The sequence below is a fragment of the Cucumis sativus genome, chromosome 7 (genome assembly GCF_000004075.3).
Source record: "Cucumis sativus cultivar 9930 chromosome 7, Cucumber_9930_V3, whole genome shotgun sequence".
Lineage (NCBI taxonomy): Eukaryota > Viridiplantae > Streptophyta > Magnoliopsida > Cucurbitales > Cucurbitaceae > Cucumis > Cucumis sativus.
The window spans coordinates 2787634-2807580 of NC_026661.2; the positions used below are offsets into that span (position 1 = coordinate 2787634).

Below are 19947 nucleotides of genomic sequence, written 5' to 3' on the forward strand. Positions count from 1 at the left end.
ATAACACAAAAAACTAAATAACTTAAAGATATATAAACGAACCTTAGGGGAAAAAAAAGGTAAATAACTGAATAACAAGTGAAGTATATAAACCATAGCAAAGATTTTTTTTTTTTATATATATATTTTTCTAAAGGAATGTCTAAAAGTCAAAAATGTTATTTTAGTTAAAGTCACTTAGCTTCCAACGAATCAAAATTAAATTAAATTATAAAAGAACCTCTAGAGATCAGAAGAAAAGTCATATATGACAGATTGTAATTCATGAACTGTTCAAACTTCAAACACTAAAATTTCCACTATAAAAAACCCAACCATCTTTGAATGCAATCATCATTATATCTCAAAACATCATTTAAGTGTCTATCCAAAGCCATATTTTGTCTTCTTTTCTTCGTATAGAATTACCATGGCCATTACTCCAAAGCTTTTCTTCCTTCTCCTTTTGCAGCTAATATTTGTATCAACATCTCTCTCAAACATCGCCAGAGCAAATGAGTTGGCGGTTGGGTTTTACAAGAATTGCTGCCCTGGGGTGGAGTATATCGTCGCCAAGACGGTGGCTCAATATGTTAAGAAACAACCAGCAATAGCTGCTTCTTTGTTGAGGATACACTTCCATGACTGCTTTGTTAGGGTATATAAGTAACTATATACTTTTTGTTTTTTTGACAATGAATTGGCAGTGACAAGGAACACTAAGACACTTTTATTTATATATATATATATATATATATATATTGATACTTTTATTTATCTAAATTTATTACCATTAAAAAATGAGAAAGTTAAATAAGAGAAAACTCACTTGATTGATCTGATAATTATTTGATAGGGATGTGATGGTTCAGTGCTGCTAAATTCCGGACCAAATAACCAAGCTGAGAAAGATGCCATTCCCAACCTTAGTTTAAGAGGTTATAATGTTGTTGATGCCGTTAAAGCTGCCGTTGAAAAGCAATGTCCTGGTGTTGTTTCTTGTGCTGACATCCTTGCTTTGATAGCTCGTGATGCTGTTAGAATGGTAATTTACAAATTTATATAAAGGTTCTTTATTTTTTTAATTTTAAAATGTTGATCTAAAACTATAACTTTAGACACGAACCACAAATAATGATATTGAATGTTAATTTTTTTAAGAAATAAGACTTAGAAAAAGATGTGAGCTGTGATGATTTGAAATCCTAACAACTTTAATTTCTATAGAGATCATGAAGGAGTGAGTTTGCATGTTAATGTAAAATCTAAAAAATGGATGTTGGAAAATCCCAATACTCTACTATTAAGCAATTATTAACAACTTATAATATTAAGCAATTATTTCTAGAAGTTTACTTTAAAAAAAAAATAGTTTTTTTTTTATAAAAAAACAATGTTAATTAAATATGTTGACGTAGGAGAATATTTATAATTATTTAGAATTGAAAAGAGAAAATTTATTTAGTTATTTATTATTAATTTGAAAATAGAGTGGAGGCCCAGCTTGGGAAGTTCCAACGGGAAGAAGAGACGGAACTGTATCAATCTCACGAGAAGCATTGATTAATCTGCCTCCTCCTTTCGCTAATATCTCTTCTCTCAAATCAAGTTTCCAATCCAAAGGTCTCTCCCTCAAAGATCTTGTCGTTCTATCCGGTAAGTTCTTTCTTCAACACTCTCAATGATTTACAATTTCCTTTCGATATGATTACGTTGATTTTAACACACTTCAATTTGATCTTCAGGAGCACATACAATCGGAGTCTCTCACTGTACCTCTTTCTCCAATCGCCTCTACAATTTCACCGGCAAAGGCGACGCCGATCCCAAACTAGACAAATACTACGCGGCCGCACTCAAGATCAAATGCAAACCAAATGACCAAAAAAAAATCGTCGAGATGGATCCTGGAAGCTTCAAGACCTTCGATCAAAGTTATTACACACTCGTTTCCAAGAGAAGAGGATTGTTCCAGTCTGATTCCGCTCTTCTCGACGATCCTGATACTAAAGCCTACGTTCAGTTTCAGTCTAGTACACGTGGCTCTACTTTCGCCGCCGATTTCGCTAAATCCATGATTAATATGGGGAATATCGGCGTTCTCACCGGTACCGACGGTGAAATTAGGCGCCGGTGTGGTTTTGTTAACTGAATTATTGGGGAAAGGAAATGGGTGAAGCGTTCTTTGCAGTTTGTGAAGCTTTTTCTTTGTGCATTTTGATTTGATTCGAATTGTGAGCTGAGTTTCATGTTTTCGCTCTCTGTGGAAAACAACGTACGGTCCTGATTTAAATCTTCAGTTATCTTTTGTCCTTTCTTTGAAATACGTGTTATCATCTTATCATGTGATTAAATCCAATTTATTCAATTTCTTAAATGAAGTTCAAATCTTGAGTTCTTCTATTTTTAAATATGGAGGGTCTAATTATAATAAATTGTTCTTTAAAATAATTTAAAATTTTTAAATATAAGTATAAATGTTGATATACTTTGTTACAATATTATCATTCATTAATGATAGACGTTAGTAGATATTCATACATGTCTATCAATATTTATGGCTACTTATTAATGACAAATTGAAAAATCATTTTATAGTTGTAATTATTTTCTAACAATTTTTTCATTTAAAACAATATTAGTAAAAACTGCTTTGATTGATTGAGATGATAAAAAAAGTTGACAACGTATAATAAATATGAACATCGATACCAATGATATGAAATTTAATTTACAACACTATCATCTCTTATATTTTGGTTAAATCTCGCTTTGATGTTCTATCAACGTGTATATGTAAATGATTTGTATTGACAAAAAAATTAAACTCAACAATTGTTTAAAATTGTTTAGTGTTACACACACATATAATTTATGTAGAGACTAAAACAACTAATCTAAATATATATAAACTTTAAGATATATCTTCATTCAAAATGTTAAGAGTTGAATCCAAATAATATTCTTCCAACTACTTACGATAACTACCTAAATTATGTAAGAAAATATAGAGATATTTTGTATGAAACAAATAATTATTATATCACTATAGCTTTATTCATAATTTTATATTGATATTGCATAATCCATATATGATTAAATTTTAGTACACACCTCCCCAACTTAAGTATAAGTAAAATATTAATTCAATTATTTTACTTAAAATGTTAAAGAGTACTATTAAATTAATTTTGTATTGGGTTTTAATAATTGAAATCATTTATATGGAGAAGAACGTAAATCGCTATTTGGGCATGAATTGTATATAAGATTTTTTGAATATGGAGAAGCTAAAATTTAGAATACTAAGCGACAAAACGAGAAAAAAAGAAAAACTCCAATTATCCGTACACTTAAAAACCCGCCATTGCTTTGCGAGGAAGGAAGAAAGAAGAGAGCGAGAAAAAGAAAAAAGAAAAAAGAAAAAAGAAAAAAGAAAACACAAAGCAGCAACAAAAAAGAGGAGAAATAAAACCCCTACGGTGTTCGTCCAAGCGGTCGGCGTTTTGCTTCGGATAGTTCATGAAGTTCAACTCGTGCAATTTTACAAGCCGTCCAATCTGTTCTATTCTACTGTTTTCTGCGTGTTTCCTGATTATTATCAAATCTCTATAAACGGATTTCATCGTCTGAACTACTCCAATTTGGTTCCACATCTATTCTTTCTGATTCGTCCTTGCATTTACAAACCGGGATTACTGCGACTTCCAATACATACGTCTTCTCTGTTTTTGTTCATGTTCATCCATGATGGTTGGCCGTAAACTCTTCAAAACAAAGCTATGTGTTCTCTATCAGAAAGGTTACTGTTCTCGCCCAAGTTGCTCCTTCGCTCACGGAAACGCTGAACTCAGGCGATTTGCTGCTCCTTCTATCGGTAATTTGCCCCTTATAACTCCACTTTCGTCTCGTCTTCTCTAATTTTGGGCTTTAGGGTTGATGAAATGGAAATTTGCTAATCCTTGTCGTTTATGTCTTTATTCCTCATCTCTGATTGGAATTGGTTTTGGTTACGCGTCGTTGATTATTCTTACATTCAACGCGAACAGTGGCATAGTGATGGTATTATGTTTTTGCGTTTTTTTTTCTTAGTATTGGTGTGATTCAAGGGATCTGAGTTTATTTGCTTGGGAGAGGTATAGACTAATTTTGGACTGATGGTGTTTTTTTCTTCCTTTATGGTCTTCTTGTTATTATCAATGTTGAGGACTTAATTTATTGCATTTTTTTTCTCCTATTAATCTCTGGTCGTCGTACTCTTTCTTCTTTCTGTCTGTTATTGATTCTTCCTTATGGTGCATTGTGAGGGAGGGGCCGTGCATCTTTAAAATGGGCTAGCGCTAGACATTAATTACTAGGTTCTTTCGGTTAATCATTGAAACTATTCTGTCTGCTGTGTATTTATAGCTATACGAACACAATCCCCCTCATCTATGGCTCTGTGGTTTGGTATCTTGTTGCTTGCTATCTTCGATATTTAAATTGGTTCTGCTCAAGTCGTCACATGAGACTCCACGCCTCTACCAATGGATATTTATTATAGATGGACGTTGAATGATTCCAATAATGCGAGATGTAAAAAATTTCTCCAAACTTGCATGGTTACCGAAGTGGCTAGTAAAAAATAATAGTCCAGATCAGACGATTTTCATTGGACTGGCAATGGATATGGTGGATTTTTTCTCTATTGAGCTGCCCTGTGGTATATCTCTGGAGATGTTTATGGCCCTTGTGCTGCATCAGCTAATCCAGAAAGTACTTGTTGAAGATTATAATTATTTTCCAAAATTTATACATCTCCCCCAGTTTTCGTTTAATTATCCCATTACGATCTTCTGGGTTATGCTACCGTTGTTCATGGGGCTTCCTTTTTCTTAGGAGAGGTTCTTCATTTCTTTATGCCTCCTGAGTATGCCAAAGGACTTCCTCTTGGAGTAATGCAATTTTTATGGGAGTATTGCATGAAGAATCAAATTTGAATCTATATCATTGGTCTGTACTTGTATGATTGTGTGGAAACTCAGAGATATCTCCCTTTTGGATCAATGTTACGTGAACTTATTGTTCAGCATGGTCACGGGAGTGAAATCCTTCCTTCTATTCTCGATATGAAGGTTATCCCATGGTTTATTGTTGGGCATGGATTTTTCTATATCTTTTCATTATTTCTGTGGATCTTTTGGAACTGGCATGGCGGCACTCTTACTGTTCCTTATTTTGTTTCTCATCTTTTCCATGTAATGGTAAGATAAGCCTTGTAAGAACTTCATTGATTCATTAATTGCTTTTTAGAAATAATATGTTGCAGCAACTAACTTGGTAAAATGAATTTTCCCCATCTTTGCAGGTAGAACGGAATATAGAGGAAATGATTTAAGGCATAAGCTTGACAGCAGGCATTCTCCCCTACAGGAAAGGGATTCTAGAGGGCGACATGTACCTCGTGGTAACGAAGTCACGTGTTTTTCTTTTTGATCTTTCATTGTTTACTTTTTTTTATTAAGGAATTGTAGGAAGCTAGGTTCTCAACACACATGCACACTTATGTTTAAAAGAATATATGGACTGCATAATTCTTTTACATGTTATAATAGCAAAGTTCTTCCCTGATTTCTTTCATTTTGTAATTGAAATTGCAGAGTATAGCTCATCTTGGTCACTCGAACGGCATAGGTATACTGTCACAACTCTTGTATGGTATTCTCAAGTTATTTTTGAATTAGTTCTAGCAAAGGAAGGGTAGGAAGTGATTCTGTGATGGAATTATGTATCAAGGGACAAATTTTTATTTGAAGTCCTTGCAAGGTATGTTTATGAGATTTTTCTCACAGGAAAATGGTCATATGATACTGACGACTTTTTTCCTACAAGAGTACTTGTCTATCTGTTTAATAAGAGATTACTTCCAGTGCCTGATTCTATTATTTCTTAGCCTTACTTCTAGTTTTTAGGTTTGAAGGCCTTATGTGCTGTAATATTTGTATGGCCCGAGTTCTATATTCTACACCCAGTTATCTTTTCATGAGTACTGGCATAAAAAATTACTTCTTAGAATAGTTTACCGGTGGATACTTTGAAATGGTACACACTCTTGTTTCAGTGACCGTAAGAGAAGGAAAAAGGAACATGGGGATGCCTCTCGCGATTATTCTGGAAATTTGAGGATTTTAGATAGGAATGAAGAACATGACAGACAAGGGAAAATCTCATCTGTTTCTAGAGACACTCTTGAGGGGCAGGTACAGAAAACACTATTGTTTTCTAACTTAGATCTTCTGTATATTAGAAACGGTTACTCCCTGGAAATCTTGGTTGACCATCTTTGAATTACACAGTTAAACAAGATTCAGACAGATATTGAGATGGCTGAGCAACGCAAACACCAAGCTGAGGTAGTATTTTCTCTTTCTTTTAGTTGCTTTCAACCTCTAATGTTGTGGAGGCAATAGGTAATATATATTTCCTTTTTCCGTTCATGTATCAAGTGGGGGGATTCCAATTTTTTAAAATTAATCAACTCTTAAAATATTCTCCTTTAAGATAGTGTTTTATCAAATTTTTTACTTGTAAGAGGTTTAAGGTGTTTAGTCATTGAAACTCTGTGTCATGTTGGTTGGAGTGAGTTGTACTGCCACTAGTCACATTGGCACACATTTTAATGGGGTTTGTTTTCTCTCTCTCTCTCTCTCTCTCCTCCACACACACACACACACACACACACACACACAATAGTGAAGGCAAATGCCAGACAATATCAATGATGGAACAAAGGAAGAATATATGCTAGCACCATAACACCATGGGTGCCTTTGACACAAACACACACACACATATTGTATAATGAAGGCAAATGCCGTGGGGAAATTTACCTTTTTATACAATTTGAATGATTAAACAAAGGGAGAATATACCCTAGCACCATGGGTTGCCTTTGACAGCTAAGAATATCTTTCTGCTCAAAATCCATCGCAATCGCATCGCCTTATCAATTGACAGTGATTGTTTATCACTAGAAGGGAGATTGAATAAGAAAATAGGTCTAGCAGATGTCTTCCTTAAAATCACATTAATCTAGATTGGATCCAGAACTTGGGAAAGAATTACTGTAAATTAATGAGACGATGAAAGGGCAAAATATGATTTAGCACCACTGAAGTTGATTGACAATTAGAGTAACTACCAAACTAGGGTCAGAAATTGTTGGAGGAAGGCCATAGAAGTTGGAAGCCGTTGAACTTTGTCAACGAGCAACAGAGATACAAATGAAGGGGGTCAAGCATACCATACATTCCTAAGCTGAAGTCAAATTCATAAACTGGAAGCTAAGAGTTGGGTGAGATCTGGTTGGAGATCTTAGAATGCAGCATGTATTACAATTTCTTCCAATTTGATGGCATTTAACCTAGTTGTATTAGCACTAGATTGTCTCAACTTTTTTTAAAAAAAAAAGAGAAAAAAGAAAAAGAAAAAGAAAATTTAATGAATAAAAACTTCATGAATGCTGTTGCACAAAAGGGGCTGAGGATCATTGAGGCTATTGCAGTAAAACTCATGAATGCTGTCATGGTTCCAACTAGAACTAGCAATGATTGGGAGGTTTTGATTCTGCTAAGAGGGGAATAACATTATCATGATTGAAACCGAATACGTCTTAGTGATTGTGATTGGTATGGAAGTGTTTTGATGACAAATGGACCAAATGAGGGGTTGAAGGATTTGGACTTTAGGAGCGCAATTTGGGTGGGTAACTAGCTGTAGGGTTCAGACTCCTAACTACAATGAGGGTTACTAAATGGTGTTTGGTGTCAGAAATGGTAAGATTTGTGTCTATTTTTCTTTTCCTTTTTTTTAAAAAAAGAAAAATTGAGCAACCCTCAAACTTCCCTACCATTTTGGTTGAAGCCTTTTGTGGTGCATGGGCAAGAAGCCAAGAATAATGTGAGTGGAATGAGGTTTATTTAGAATGGATCAGTAAAAAAGAGGTGCAACCTGACTGATTTCATTTTTCTAGATTGTCGTGATATTCATCAAATCTTTTGAGGCGAAAGTTTGTTAGGTCAGCCTACCCATGGAGATGCATCGATATATATAAGATAATCAAGAAGATGAAGTTGCTTGGGAAGTCGGACACAGGAGAATTGGGAAGAAAATCATGCACAAGAGGAGGCCAGATGCTGTAATTGACAGGGTTACTAAGCTAGACTGTGAGCCAAATGTTAAAATCTTGTTAGAAAAAATGGTCTGATTCAATGTTCTTCTGGTGCTTATATTAAGAGTCACAATCCTGTGTTCATCAACTAGGCAACAAGGCGATGGGTGGTGCTTATATTAAGTGTACTTGTTGGTTAGTTATGGAGTTGTAATAATCAGGAGAAGGCATGGGTTTGTCAGGTAGGTAGAGATTATGGTAACAGTTTTTAGGAGTGATGTAATTCAAAGTAGAACTAATTTCTCAAATGAATTCTCTGCCAATAATGGCTAAGAGATGTGGTATTTATTAAGGCTTTGTAAGTTTGTTACAAAGTAGTTATAAGGAAACTGTTTAGGAAACAGTTAAGTATTTAACTGTTTTAACTAACTACAGCTGTCTTCTACTCTAACTAACTATAGCTTTCTTTTAGCCTCATTCCTATTACATCAAGGAGAGAATTCAGCATCTTGATTGCATACTAAATCTTTGTAGTTACCTATTTTGCATTCAGGTTGACCTAAAGGTTAAAATTGAAAATTAGAGTAAGTAGTTGATTCCTTAATTCCTCTGAGATGGTTGAAGCTGAATCTCTCTTACATGCGAAAGTGCTTTGTGCTGTCTAATGTCATGTGTATTGTTGGCATTTTGATCGAGCTATGCATTCAAGATAATACATAAATAGATTCTTCCAATGAAATGATTCTATGAATATAGATTGAAGATATTAGCAAAATTTTCTGTCTTTGAAGGTCTACATGGACGAGAAAATTCAAGAAGTGGACAGTTTGACTTCTAGAGTTCAAGAACTAGAATCTCAATTATATAAAGAGAGGCAGGAGTGTAGAAGGTACACGTTGTTGTCATGTTTCGTGCTGAAGGTGGACACCTGCCTCTTAATCCTACTTTTGTTGGATCTTTAATATTCAGGATCAAATCAAAAATCAAGAAGTTTGTCAAAGCACATAATCGTCACTCAAGATTACAAGATGAACTGAGTCGGCAAGTTTACTTGTTCTATTCTTTTGATTGCGTTTTCTAATGGTGATGAATTTCAGGGAATTATGGTCACTCTTCTATGTGTAGGTCGCAAGTCCGCCTGCAACAGTTGGGGGATCAGCTGGGGTCAGATGTTAATAAAATTGGTGCCAATGAAGAAGACTCAAGTATCAATATTGTGAGCGATGGAGAGGACCCTGGTTATCATGCATCTGACCCTTTTCATGACCTTCAAAGAGACACTTCTGCAAGCAAAAGGAAGATGCATGATGTTCAAGATATTGCAGAGAACTTAAAACGAGGTGCCTTTTGAAACTTAGTAATTAATAATTTCTTTATATAGATTTGCAATTTTAAACAATAAATTTATTAGTTTGTCCTCACCCCTAGTAAGCTCTCTTGTTTATTTCAAGATGTATCAATGCAATCTTCTTGTTTCTTTATGGTGGCGGTGGTGATTCTTTTTTCTTTTTGTGGGGGGTATATTTTAATTACGGTGTTCTTCATGTTGGAGCCTTTTTACTTCCGTACTTAATAATATATGTGCGCGTGCTACATTAGCTGATTTAGACAAAGGAAATAAAGAGGCAGTGGGCAGATTGAGAAGGAACTCTCGGTGGAATGCCCATCCTGCCAAATCAACATATAGCAAAATTAAGATGGTTGGCAATGAAATCAATGATCTGATACCTACAGCAAATGAAAGCAGGCAAAGGAGGGGAAGGACATCTAGTAGTGTTTCTTCTGCAGACAAGGTGACTCATATTTTTCTAATTAATTTTATTTGTTTTCACAATTTACTATGCGCTGTGTCTTTGAGGCGTGGATGTCTGATTAGTTATGATATATGGAGTGCAAAGTCTATAGGTTATGGCAGTGTGAAGTGTTCTACTACCTGTTTAATTTGCTTCTTCCATAGTTCTTTAACATTTGTTTCTATCTTTGTCTGGCAAGATCAATTTGAAACCTTCCATACATTACAAATGATATTGATATATACTATTGTTCGTTTATGCCCTTAATTCTGAACTCAAATATGCAGGTTAGGGGTCTGGATTCAGGTGTTGCAGTGCCATTAACCAGCATGGCTGGCCATGCAGTGGATGAGGAAGTTGACATTGACTTGGAAATCAACCATGAAGAGAAAGAACCGAGGGAAAATTCTATGGAGGCTGCATCTGGCAGCCTGCCTTTCCTTCCCCCTCCACCACCACCTCCAATTCGTGAATTCAGTCATTCAAAGGTTAGCAACTTCTCAAAATTTCACCAACTTTTCGTCAGTTCTCTTGTAAATACTTTAGGAAAAAAGTGTACCTGTCATTTTTCTCGTTCAATCTATAGATATAACTGAAACTTTTTTTTGCACATCCCAGATCAAATCCAAGTTCTATCTTGAACATGAAAAAGTTTGAACCAAACCAATATTGAAAGCCACGAGTCATGTTGAATATGTTATAATGTCTCTTTCATCAATCTTTTAACACCTATTGTTTATATCATCTAACATGAGATTTGGATTGCAGTATGAAGGTGAAGATCAAAATGTAGATGTGGAGGTGGTCGATGAAGAAAAGGAATACATGGACGAAGCTTAACATTGGGTGATGCTGCTGTAGAGGTTAGAACAACTCTTAGTATAGTGAAAGTATTGGTTTACTTAGAGAGTTTCGCAGAATGAGGTTCTTGTTAAACACAATTCTACTTTCCAGTTTTATTAGAAATCAGATATCGGCAAACCTTCCCTCGTTCTATTTCTTCTTGGCAGATTTTGATTGCTATCTTTCGAATTATTTTGGCGAAGCAACACATTGTGCACTGATTTACTTGTTGTTCGTCAGTGAAGGCTACATATATGATTTACAGGTTCAAAGTTTCGAGCATCCAAAATGGATCTACTCAACACAAAAATGAAGACTTTTATTTGAAGAAAAGTTTTAATTTATAAATATACCAACCAATTTTTGAAAATAATAAATAAAATTTTACAATTTATTGGCACAAATTTAGAAAATACCTCTAGGGAATGTTTGGCTCATGGATTTGGAATTAGGGGTTCAAATGGACAATTAAATAAAATTTTGGAATTATGAAACCAAACCCATGGGTGATAACGTTGCTATCTTTATAAGATTAATTTTGGCCTAGGTACATATTCCTTCCATCGAAAAAACTATTATTTTGGTCGTAGATAAAATCAAGGCTCAAAATAATAATAAAAAATGTTTTTCGCATTTAAGACAATTTTGTTCTCAAACTTAAATGAAGTCACATTATACAAGACTATGTTAGAATCTCTACATTAAGCTAGCTTTTTTGAAAACAATTCTTTTTCAAATTAGTTTTCTAAAGAGAATTAAAGTTATTTCTTCTCTATCAATTCCATTCGTATTCTCACGTTTCTACTTCAAGAAACAAATATGTTATTTAGGAGCTTTAGTCTTAAGCTTCATTTTCATAAAATGGAAGGTTTTGATTTTCTTACTTGATAACTGCATTTCCACACATGAGTTTACAGCCAAATTTTTTATCATTTAATCAGAGGCGTGGAGTCTCATGTGACGACTTGAGCAGAACCAATTTTAATAAACATATTAATTATAAATCATAATAATTAAATTGGGTGTTGTATCACATCAATTAATTGTTGGAAAAATATATTGGTTGAGGTTTAGGTTAAAAAACTAAAAAGCTTAACTAAAATAAGAAATAATACCAATTTTAAATTTTAACTATTTCTAAAGTATTTTTTTTAAAAAAATAAATGGATAAAAACTGCTCACAACGTACTCGTTTGGATTCAAATACAATTAATAACTATATATCATTTTACAAATAAAACAACACAAATAAAGAATTGAATGAAGAAACAAAATAAGGAAAATACTTGAACAAAAACTATGCAGTCTTAGACATTTAAATCAGCAATTCATTACAGCTTTTTTGTATTTAAATGACAAAAATACAAACCAAATAGTAATGAAATTAATTATGATGTATATTCTATATAAGGATAATTTGGTGGGCTATTTTAAAGAACATCATATCTATTACTTTAGATAAAAAAAAAATAATAAATGAAAGTATTGCTTTTTTATTAAGTTAAATTTCTGCATAAACTTAATTCTTGCAAAGAATTTTCGATGTAAAACCAACCATGTAAGCTCATGTGTTGGAATACAGTTAGCCTTCGATTTTATGAAAATAAAGCTTAAGACTAAAACTCCTGAACAAATCATACGAATAGAATTGATAGAGAGATAGAAGAAATAACTCTAATTCTTTTTAGAACACTAATTTTAAAGAGAGTTCGTTTTTCAAAGAGTTTGCTTAATTTATTTCATAGATTCTATGAGTGGGTTCAAGTCTTCGATAATGTGACTTCATTTAAGTTTTAGTTGTCTCAAATGCAGGACAAATCATTTTATCGCATATCTATGTTCGGGACAAATAATTTGTTCTCTTATACGAACACTTCATTTAATTCGCTAATCTGAGCCTTTAACCCAAAATTCTTGTATCCTAATTCATCTTACTTCCTCACAACATACATAGACATAAACATTCTAATAATATGAAAATCTGGTATAAATTTTAGCCATATATTTAGGAGATGGTGATGCAATTTTATGTCAACATAAACAAATGGTTCATTATTTGAATCTAAGATACATCATAGATAAACTAACCTATTGAATTTAAGATCTATATTTTATAAATATTTTAATTTAATTTTGTTATATTCTTTTGAAAGAAAAATGGTCAAAAAGATAACATTTACAAAATATTTATATTTATAATTTATAGAAAAATCAAATGTAGTAATTTTTTTTTTGTCAATTTTTAAGAAAAATCCCTATTTGAAAAAAGCTTTTAAAATCAGAAATATGATTTTATTGATGAGAGTTGTGAGAGCTCAAAAGAGTATTTTGAAGAAATGTCTATGCGGCCTATCCCCTTTCCCCTTTCCCCTTTCCCGATTGTCGCTTACATTCTACAAAGAAATAAATAAATAAACCTACAGTGAAATGTTCTCCAATGTACTTATTACAACCCAGAATTAAGAAGGAAAAATGAAGTGGAGAAACGCACGAGAAAGGGTAATGGGTCATTCCTAGGGATGGGGACATTGGGGAGGAGAACTCATCTTTGTTGATATCATTCATCCAATTTGCTATTCATAAAGCTATTGAACAAAACCCAGCATTTATTTTTTCCTGAAAGCTGAAACCGAGTAATCATTTGAAGGAATAATAATAATAATAATAATGCACATAAAATCTAAGAAGAAGAAGACAGAAATTCTACATGTACACTTTCTGGCGGTCTCTGTCTGTCATGTGCATTGAAAGAAGTGCTCCAGTGATGCCGACGTGAAAACATTAGAGGCCATCCTCTCGGGCTTCACTTCAGATACGTGAAGCTGACACTTGATGAATCTCTGTGGCATTTTAAATCAAACAAACTTCGCAGATTCGTTTTGAAAAATATGTAAGATTTCAATGTAGCACATGGTTTTTAAAAGTTATGCTAGTTTCCTATAAGGTAATGTTTGAATTCTTAGTTAAATTCTAAAAATAAAAACAAGTTCCAGGTAGATTGTAGATAACATAACAAAGTCTACAAGTGCCTATAGCTAAAAGTAGAGTGTTCATAAGCTTGATTTTTAAGTTTAATTTTTAAAGATTAGTAAGTGGACCTTGGTGTGTGATCACCCTCAATAAACTTGGATTACTAAATTATATGGAAACAAACCGCTAATTGAGATATGATTTCAGGATCTGAGTCGATATGCCAATCAGGTTCCAGTTGCCGAACAAAAGACGTCCTCCCATTTTCTGTACTACAGAAGAGAACCTAAACAAAGAAGTACAAAATTCAACCATGTAAACATAGTTCAGCTAGCTTCTCACAGGAGGTCTTAATGGGGAGGGATGCCAAAAGCATTAAGAAATTTAGTAAGAAAAAGAAATAATAGACAAAAGGATATTAAACGCCCAACACACTGCAGCAACCAAGAAACAAGCAAATAAAATATAACGTAAAACACTAGGATCAATTTATCAACCTCATAAGGATAAGGAAACTATGAACAATAAGCAGTCGAAACTTATGAAATAAATAAAGTTGATAGGGCCAACCTTTTCCTTGATCAAGCCACCTGATGCGAAAACACCAGCATCTTCTAGAGCCACAATAACCTTTCTCTGCACAAAATATTTTTTCAGTATTAAAACTAATAAAATGATGGTATATGAAGATACTGCAAAAGGAAATGCCTTCGAACCATGGAGTTTTAGGGAACAAGGTAGATTGTAGCTCCCAGATCATAAACTGAGTACCAAAAAGCATAAAGCTGTTGTATAGAGTTAGATTTTTAATCCTCAAACCATCCTTATTATTATTATTATTATTTTCTTTTTGTTTCAAGTTTGAGCGTATTTTGACTGCATACCACCAGGAGAGAGAGCACAAATCTTCTATGCCAACCATTTAAAGTGAGCATTTTGCAGACTTCACTTAAGTTTGGAAAGTTCATCCTGATAAATTAGTCTCACCTCGCTTTCCTCATCAAGAACTCTTTCCATCAAATAGAGATCACAATAATTTGTGATCTCTAAAAGCACATCCACGACAGAGGACCTTACAGTTGCTTGATTCTGTCAATAGCATTACCAAACATCAACACAAAACGATAATTCTTTCTCAAAGACAATTTCACTCCAAAACACATAGATAGGAAAAATACCACAGCCTGCAGCTCTTCTGGACTTTTTTCCTCCAAAATTATTCCAAGCAGACGACAAGTTACCTAAAATAACAAGAATTGGAATCAGAACTTATCATTACAATTTGTAAACTGTAACATACTTCTACAAGATGAAAGGTCGACTTCACTGCGTAAGCTTTTGGGCACGTAGTATGATAAACATTAACTTGAAAGGTTAATCTTACGTGTGATGAATGGTCAATGAGATTAGACTTTAAAGGCTATCCATTTCTAATCAAATAACTCATATCTAGCTTTCACCATATGAAGGATCATCGGACATGTTTTCATTACCTTTCTTCCACCACCAAGCTTTTGTCTAACAATTTGCTCCAAAGTTGGCTGAAAAACACCACACTCATTATAAACTATGTAATGAATACTAATAAATTGTAAAAATACACATTTTTAGTCTATGAAAAAGTTTTCACTCAGCTCTTAAGCTTGAAAAGGCAACATAACCCTTGAGGTATGAAATCTGGTCCAAGTTGGTCTTTGAAATGCATATTACATCAATGATGCTAATAGGATCTAGTTAAATGATATCGTATCAATGCTTAACTGACGTGTCAAGCATAATAATTAATAATTATATATACATTGCATGTTTGTTCTTCTTTCACATATCAAATAAATAAAATTAATACAACTTGTGACATTATCAAAATTCATTAGACATGTAAAGCACAATATCAATTAATTTGCTCAATAAAATTTTTGCTAGTACCAGTAAGGGAATAATTATTCTAGGAACCAAACTTCAGGAGTTATAATGTGAGAAACTTAAGGATGAAAGTGAAAACTTTTTCAAACTACAAATACAAAAGATGTATTTTTCCTAAACCACAACTGACCTTCTGTGCACCTGCGTCATCTGAAGGAGAAAAAACTGCAGAAGTAATCAATTGTGAATTTGAACTTGTGCTGATGTCAGAGTTGCCTGCTGAAGAAGTTTGCCTTTTTGGTTGTCTTCTGCGATGTCCACTAGGTGGTCTTAACAGTTTCCATGAGAATATGACAGCAAGAGCCAAACCCGCAATAGCACTAAGAGATCGGAAATTCTGCAACAAATTAGAACATGAAGCATCAAATTGTGATCTTAGTTGAACATCTGTTACACCTGCCACTGTCCAAAGAAAACAGACAACTCCATCAAAAACAGGTATTTCCAACAAAAATTAGTACTTTGCAGCACCTGTGTTTTACTAATGACACACACTGTGATAGGAATGCTATGAGTAAATAATTAAAGTATTAAGAGCATATTAGCAACTCATTAATGAGCCTGTTAGGGAAGTTTGATTATAAATAGAGGTTAAGGGAATGAGGAAGGTAAGCTATATTTTGAAGTATGAACTACGACGTGAGAGCATCTCAAGTTTGGGCGGGTCCAAGTACCTCGGACACTTGGTTTATCATGTAATTCAATATCATTTTATATTTAATATATTCAGGTTCTATTGTTTCTTTCCAGCAACCATGTCACAAAAGTGCATGCAACAACAAAAACAGGAGCTAAAAAACAAAAAAGTTTGTACTCGTATTTCTATCCTTAAAAAGTGTACAACAACCCATCAATAACTGTCGGATTATGCCCACTTTGGATTCCTCAGGATCTTGTCAACCTCATTAGTTGAACTACTAGGAGCTCTGAAGACCGGAAAGTTGAAATATTTGCAAGGACAACTTAAACTAGAGTAAGTCTTCCTCCTTTAGATATGCTAGTTGGGGATTCCTTTAGATATGCCTACTTTGAGGATCGATTCCCATGGAAAGTTCCAATTACCAAAGGGGCTACTAAGCTGAAGTGAAAGAGAAGTTATTAGCCCACCACCACTAATCTACAAACATTTTTTTTATATAACAGCATTCATTGAAAAAAAAAATTAAAGAATACAAGAGCATACAAAAACAAAGCCCACAATAACAAATTCCACTAATGAAAGGGTTTCCAACTAACTAAGATATTGTCTAGCAAATAATAACAAAAGATCTTCGAAATCGAAGCCCAAATAGAAACATAGAACCTCGACAAGGACTAAAACTCACAAGGGTTCTTATCCACACCTCAAAATACTCCATTGTTCCTCTCCCCCCAAATATCCCACAACAAAGCACACACCCCCATGAAACACAAAAAACGACCTTTTTCTTTGAAAGGTGGATGAAGGCAGAACTCCCCCATCATCAAACAAATGTCCCTTTGGCGAGCAATCACAAGCTCAAACTCCTAAGATAACAATTCTACACCAGTCCCGCAAACTTCCACTCCAAAGAAGGTGGTCAAAGTTTTCCTCAGCCTTCCGACAAACGATACAACAAAAATGATCCATTAACAAAGGCATATTTCTCGAGGTTCCATTGTGTTCACACGGCTGAGAGAACTTGCCAATGTCAAGGAAAACTTGACTTTCTCCAGACATTGATCCTCACCACTGTATTGCAGATTTATGCATCAAACCTTTTTTTTTCTTCTAGAAAAAAAATCCTTTCAAGGACTACCAAATAAGTGGTCAATTTTTTATTTGCCAAAGGGAGCAAGAGGATTGTAATTTGCAAACTGAGATGATCAACTTTGTTTCCATGGCTCCTGGAAAAAACCTACTCAAGTCAAAAAAGGTACAGTAATAAAGGATCTCTTGGTCTCAATTCAACTCTCTCAAGTGTTTAACTTCCCTCTTGATCTCTCATAAAATATAAGCTATGAAGATTGTATGCAAAAGGAATCCTCTGTTGCACATTCCTGAATTTGAGTCAAAGCCTTTTCCTTGAGATTGGTAATCACAAATTCTGATCACCAAACAGTACAGTTTCTCATGGTTAAGTTTATAGACCCCCCTTCTGCTTTTTTACTCCTCACTCATCTTTGAGTGTGTTGATAACAAGGATGGGATCCTAAACTTTTCCTTCTCCCACAAACACAACTTGACATTTAATAGTGATTGAGGAAAATTTGGCTACAATCCCTCTTCCAACACTTTTTCCACCCCCTTCTATTGATGTTGTTAGAATTAGCAGGCTTGTTGTATGTTGAAAGCCCAAAGGTTTTCAGTCTTTTATGTTTCCCTAATGGTCTTTCATTCTTTTAATTAGGTTTGTATTGCCTATAAATTAATGCTCTCATGTATCATTAGTTTTATTAAGAAAGATTTACACCGTAGTTTTTCTCCCAGAACTAGGGTTTCCACATAAAACTTGTGTTTGTTCTTTGTCTCTACATTCAATAGATGCTATATGTGATATTACCATCCTGAAATAGTCCTGTAACATAGTCATTACTCATTGGATGATCTTGTTCCAAGACTTATTAAAGGCAACGTGGACCAGGATTGAAGACTACGATCTACGAATGAAATTTCTTCATTGAATTTCAGTAAAACTTTGAAATTGACACTTTGACAAGTGAGATAGGATCCTAGGTTAGATGCCTGGGAAAGAAATTTTTACCATTTTTCTGTAGTCCACAACCTTTGAACAAAGAAGTAAAAAAATTCAAGTTCTACTGTTGGTCACAAATCGACTTCTCACATCACTGGTCAGCACCTCCAAACATCTACCTACAATAAAGCTATTTATCCTGCTGGCCATAAAATTCTATAGAAAATGCTAGAGTTTCGATCTCCCTCCTGAAGGGATTTTGGTGTCACCTCTGAAGCCATAAAACTTCCTTGCATTGAATCTATGTTTTCATTCAAAATGCCCCTTTTGTCCGGCAACTCCAGGATAAGGGATTTTTTCTATAAGCTCTTTATTTAAATATTTGTCATCATTATTAATATTAGTAGTAGTATTATTTTAGATATCATTGCACCTTGACTAACAGCAAACAAATATGAAACACAATGATTATAGCTAAAATCAAACCACCAACTAGCATCTGAGGTTACTGCTCACAAACAATAAAATCTTTTTAAGAATTAGTAAAGTTACAGCTCTCGATTCTGGCCAATTTCAAACAATCATCAGACATCAGTCATAATTTACCAGAGTGATGGCAAGAACATCACAACTTGGGAAAGACAACAATCTTACTAAAAAGTCTACAGCATTAACAAATCAATTAAGAGAGCCGGATAGCTTTATATATCAATCAAGCGAAATTATGGGGCTGAGCATTTAACACAAATTCCAGACCCGTCACTACAAAATCTAGAACGAGAAGCAGAATTTGAAAACAGAATTTCCAAAAATGAACTGCAAAACGCAACGAAATGAATAGAGACGAAAGGAATGGAAAACAAACCCGAGTTTGAAACAATATCGAGAATAAAGTGGAGAGTTTAACACTTAGATTACTCCCGAGCCTCTTGATTAGCCGGACGAGCTCCTCTTTTGAAGAAAATTCCGCCATTAGAGAACCCTAAGACCCTGTGATATCGAAGAATCCACGTCCGCCGCGGGGGTTGCTCAGTGGATTACTATTACGGCGGGAAGAGAATACATTTCCATTCTGGTCTCCTCCAACCATGAGAGCTTTCAAAGGATTTTTTAATATTATTATTTTGAAAAGGATTTTTTTAGTTTCAAATAAGAGTTTCTGAAAAATAAAAAAATTGGCTAACTATTTCGTCTAACAAAATTCATTATTTTTCCATCCAATGTAAATATTTTATTCTTATTCAGTGTGTTTTTTTCATCTTTTTTAAATGAAATAAGTTTTCTACTCTATTGCTAAATATATAGTTCAATTGATATAATGTTTAAGTTTTAAAATTAAGTTGTTTGACTCATCTATCTTGTATACATACATAGTTAAAATAGTAAATAAATATCACCTTTGATAAATTTTAACCTTGAATAATGAAAAGTTTTACATTGATTAATTGTAAGTAATATTTACTCTACTTTTTATACCAAGTCAAATTTTACTCTTTATTTTATTAAAAGAAATAACTTTTTTGGAACAATCTTAAAGTTAGAAGAGCAAAATTAGAATTTTCCTGAGGTTCAGCCAATTAACTAAAACTTAATTCAAAATTTTAATTAAGGATACTTATGTATAATCTAACCATTA

General features: G+C 33.8%; 3 protein-coding genes across 8 annotated transcripts; 2 read left to right on the forward strand and 1 right to left on the reverse strand.

The window, feature by feature from the left end:
• The first annotated feature begins 343 nt into the window (after nt 1-343).
• LOC101219177 (peroxidase 27) lies at nt 344-2382 on the forward strand. Its single transcript, XM_004144439.3, has 4 exons — nt 344-637; nt 836-1024; nt 1470-1635; nt 1725-2382. Exons 1-4 carry the CDS (start codon nt 410-412, stop codon nt 2129-2131), a joined length of 990 nt encoding a protein of 329 aa, XP_004144487.1. The 5' UTR covers nt 344-409; the 3' UTR covers nt 2132-2382.
• Nucleotides 2383-3361: 979 nt separating this feature from the next.
• LOC101222960 (zinc finger CCCH domain-containing protein 13) lies at nt 3362-10985 on the forward strand. 4 transcript variants are annotated; one of them, XM_011660406.2, is made up of 12 exons: nt 3609-3856; nt 4387-5222; nt 5327-5425; nt 5619-5652; nt 6080-6218; nt 6315-6371; nt 8920-9017; nt 9098-9169; nt 9254-9468; nt 9728-9921; nt 10209-10409; nt 10690-10985. In XM_011660406.2, the coding sequence occupies exons 2-12, from the start codon at nt 5102-5104 to the stop codon at nt 10759-10761; spliced, it is 1302 nt and encodes a 433-aa protein (XP_011658708.1). In that variant the 5' UTR covers nt 3609-3856; nt 4387-5101; the 3' UTR covers nt 10762-10985. The 4 variants fall into 4 exon arrangements, with proteins under 4 accessions (XP_031744669.1, XP_011658709.1, XP_004144583.2 ...); XM_031888809.1 differs by lacking the exon at nt 4387-5222 and having other exon boundaries at nt 3362-3856; nt 9737-9921; XM_011660407.2 differs by lacking the exon at nt 4387-5222 and having other exon boundaries at nt 3362-3856; nt 9863-9921.
• A 2049-nt stretch (nt 10986-13034) lies between these two features.
• Nucleotides 13035-19439, reverse strand: LOC101218936 (peroxisome biogenesis protein 22). 3 transcript variants are annotated; one of them, XM_004144438.3, is made up of 9 exons: nt 19177-19434; nt 15788-15994; nt 15228-15275; nt 14913-14975; nt 14722-14823; nt 14305-14370; nt 13919-14020; nt 13472-13604; nt 13035-13380 (listed from the first exon to the last, which is right to left on the reverse strand). In XM_004144438.3, the coding sequence occupies exons 1-8, from the start codon at nt 19282-19284 to the stop codon at nt 13500-13502; spliced, it is 801 nt and encodes a 266-aa protein (XP_004144486.1). In that variant the 5' UTR covers nt 19285-19434; the 3' UTR covers nt 13035-13380; nt 13472-13499. The 3 variants fall into 3 exon arrangements, 2 of the variants coding, with proteins under 2 accessions (XP_004144486.1, XP_011658710.1); XM_011660408.2 differs by having other exon boundaries at nt 13035-13387; nt 19177-19433; XR_004218434.1 differs by lacking the exon at nt 13035-13380 and having other exon boundaries at nt 13547-13604; nt 13919-14168; nt 19177-19439.
• Nucleotides 19440-19947: the final 508 nt, after the last annotated feature.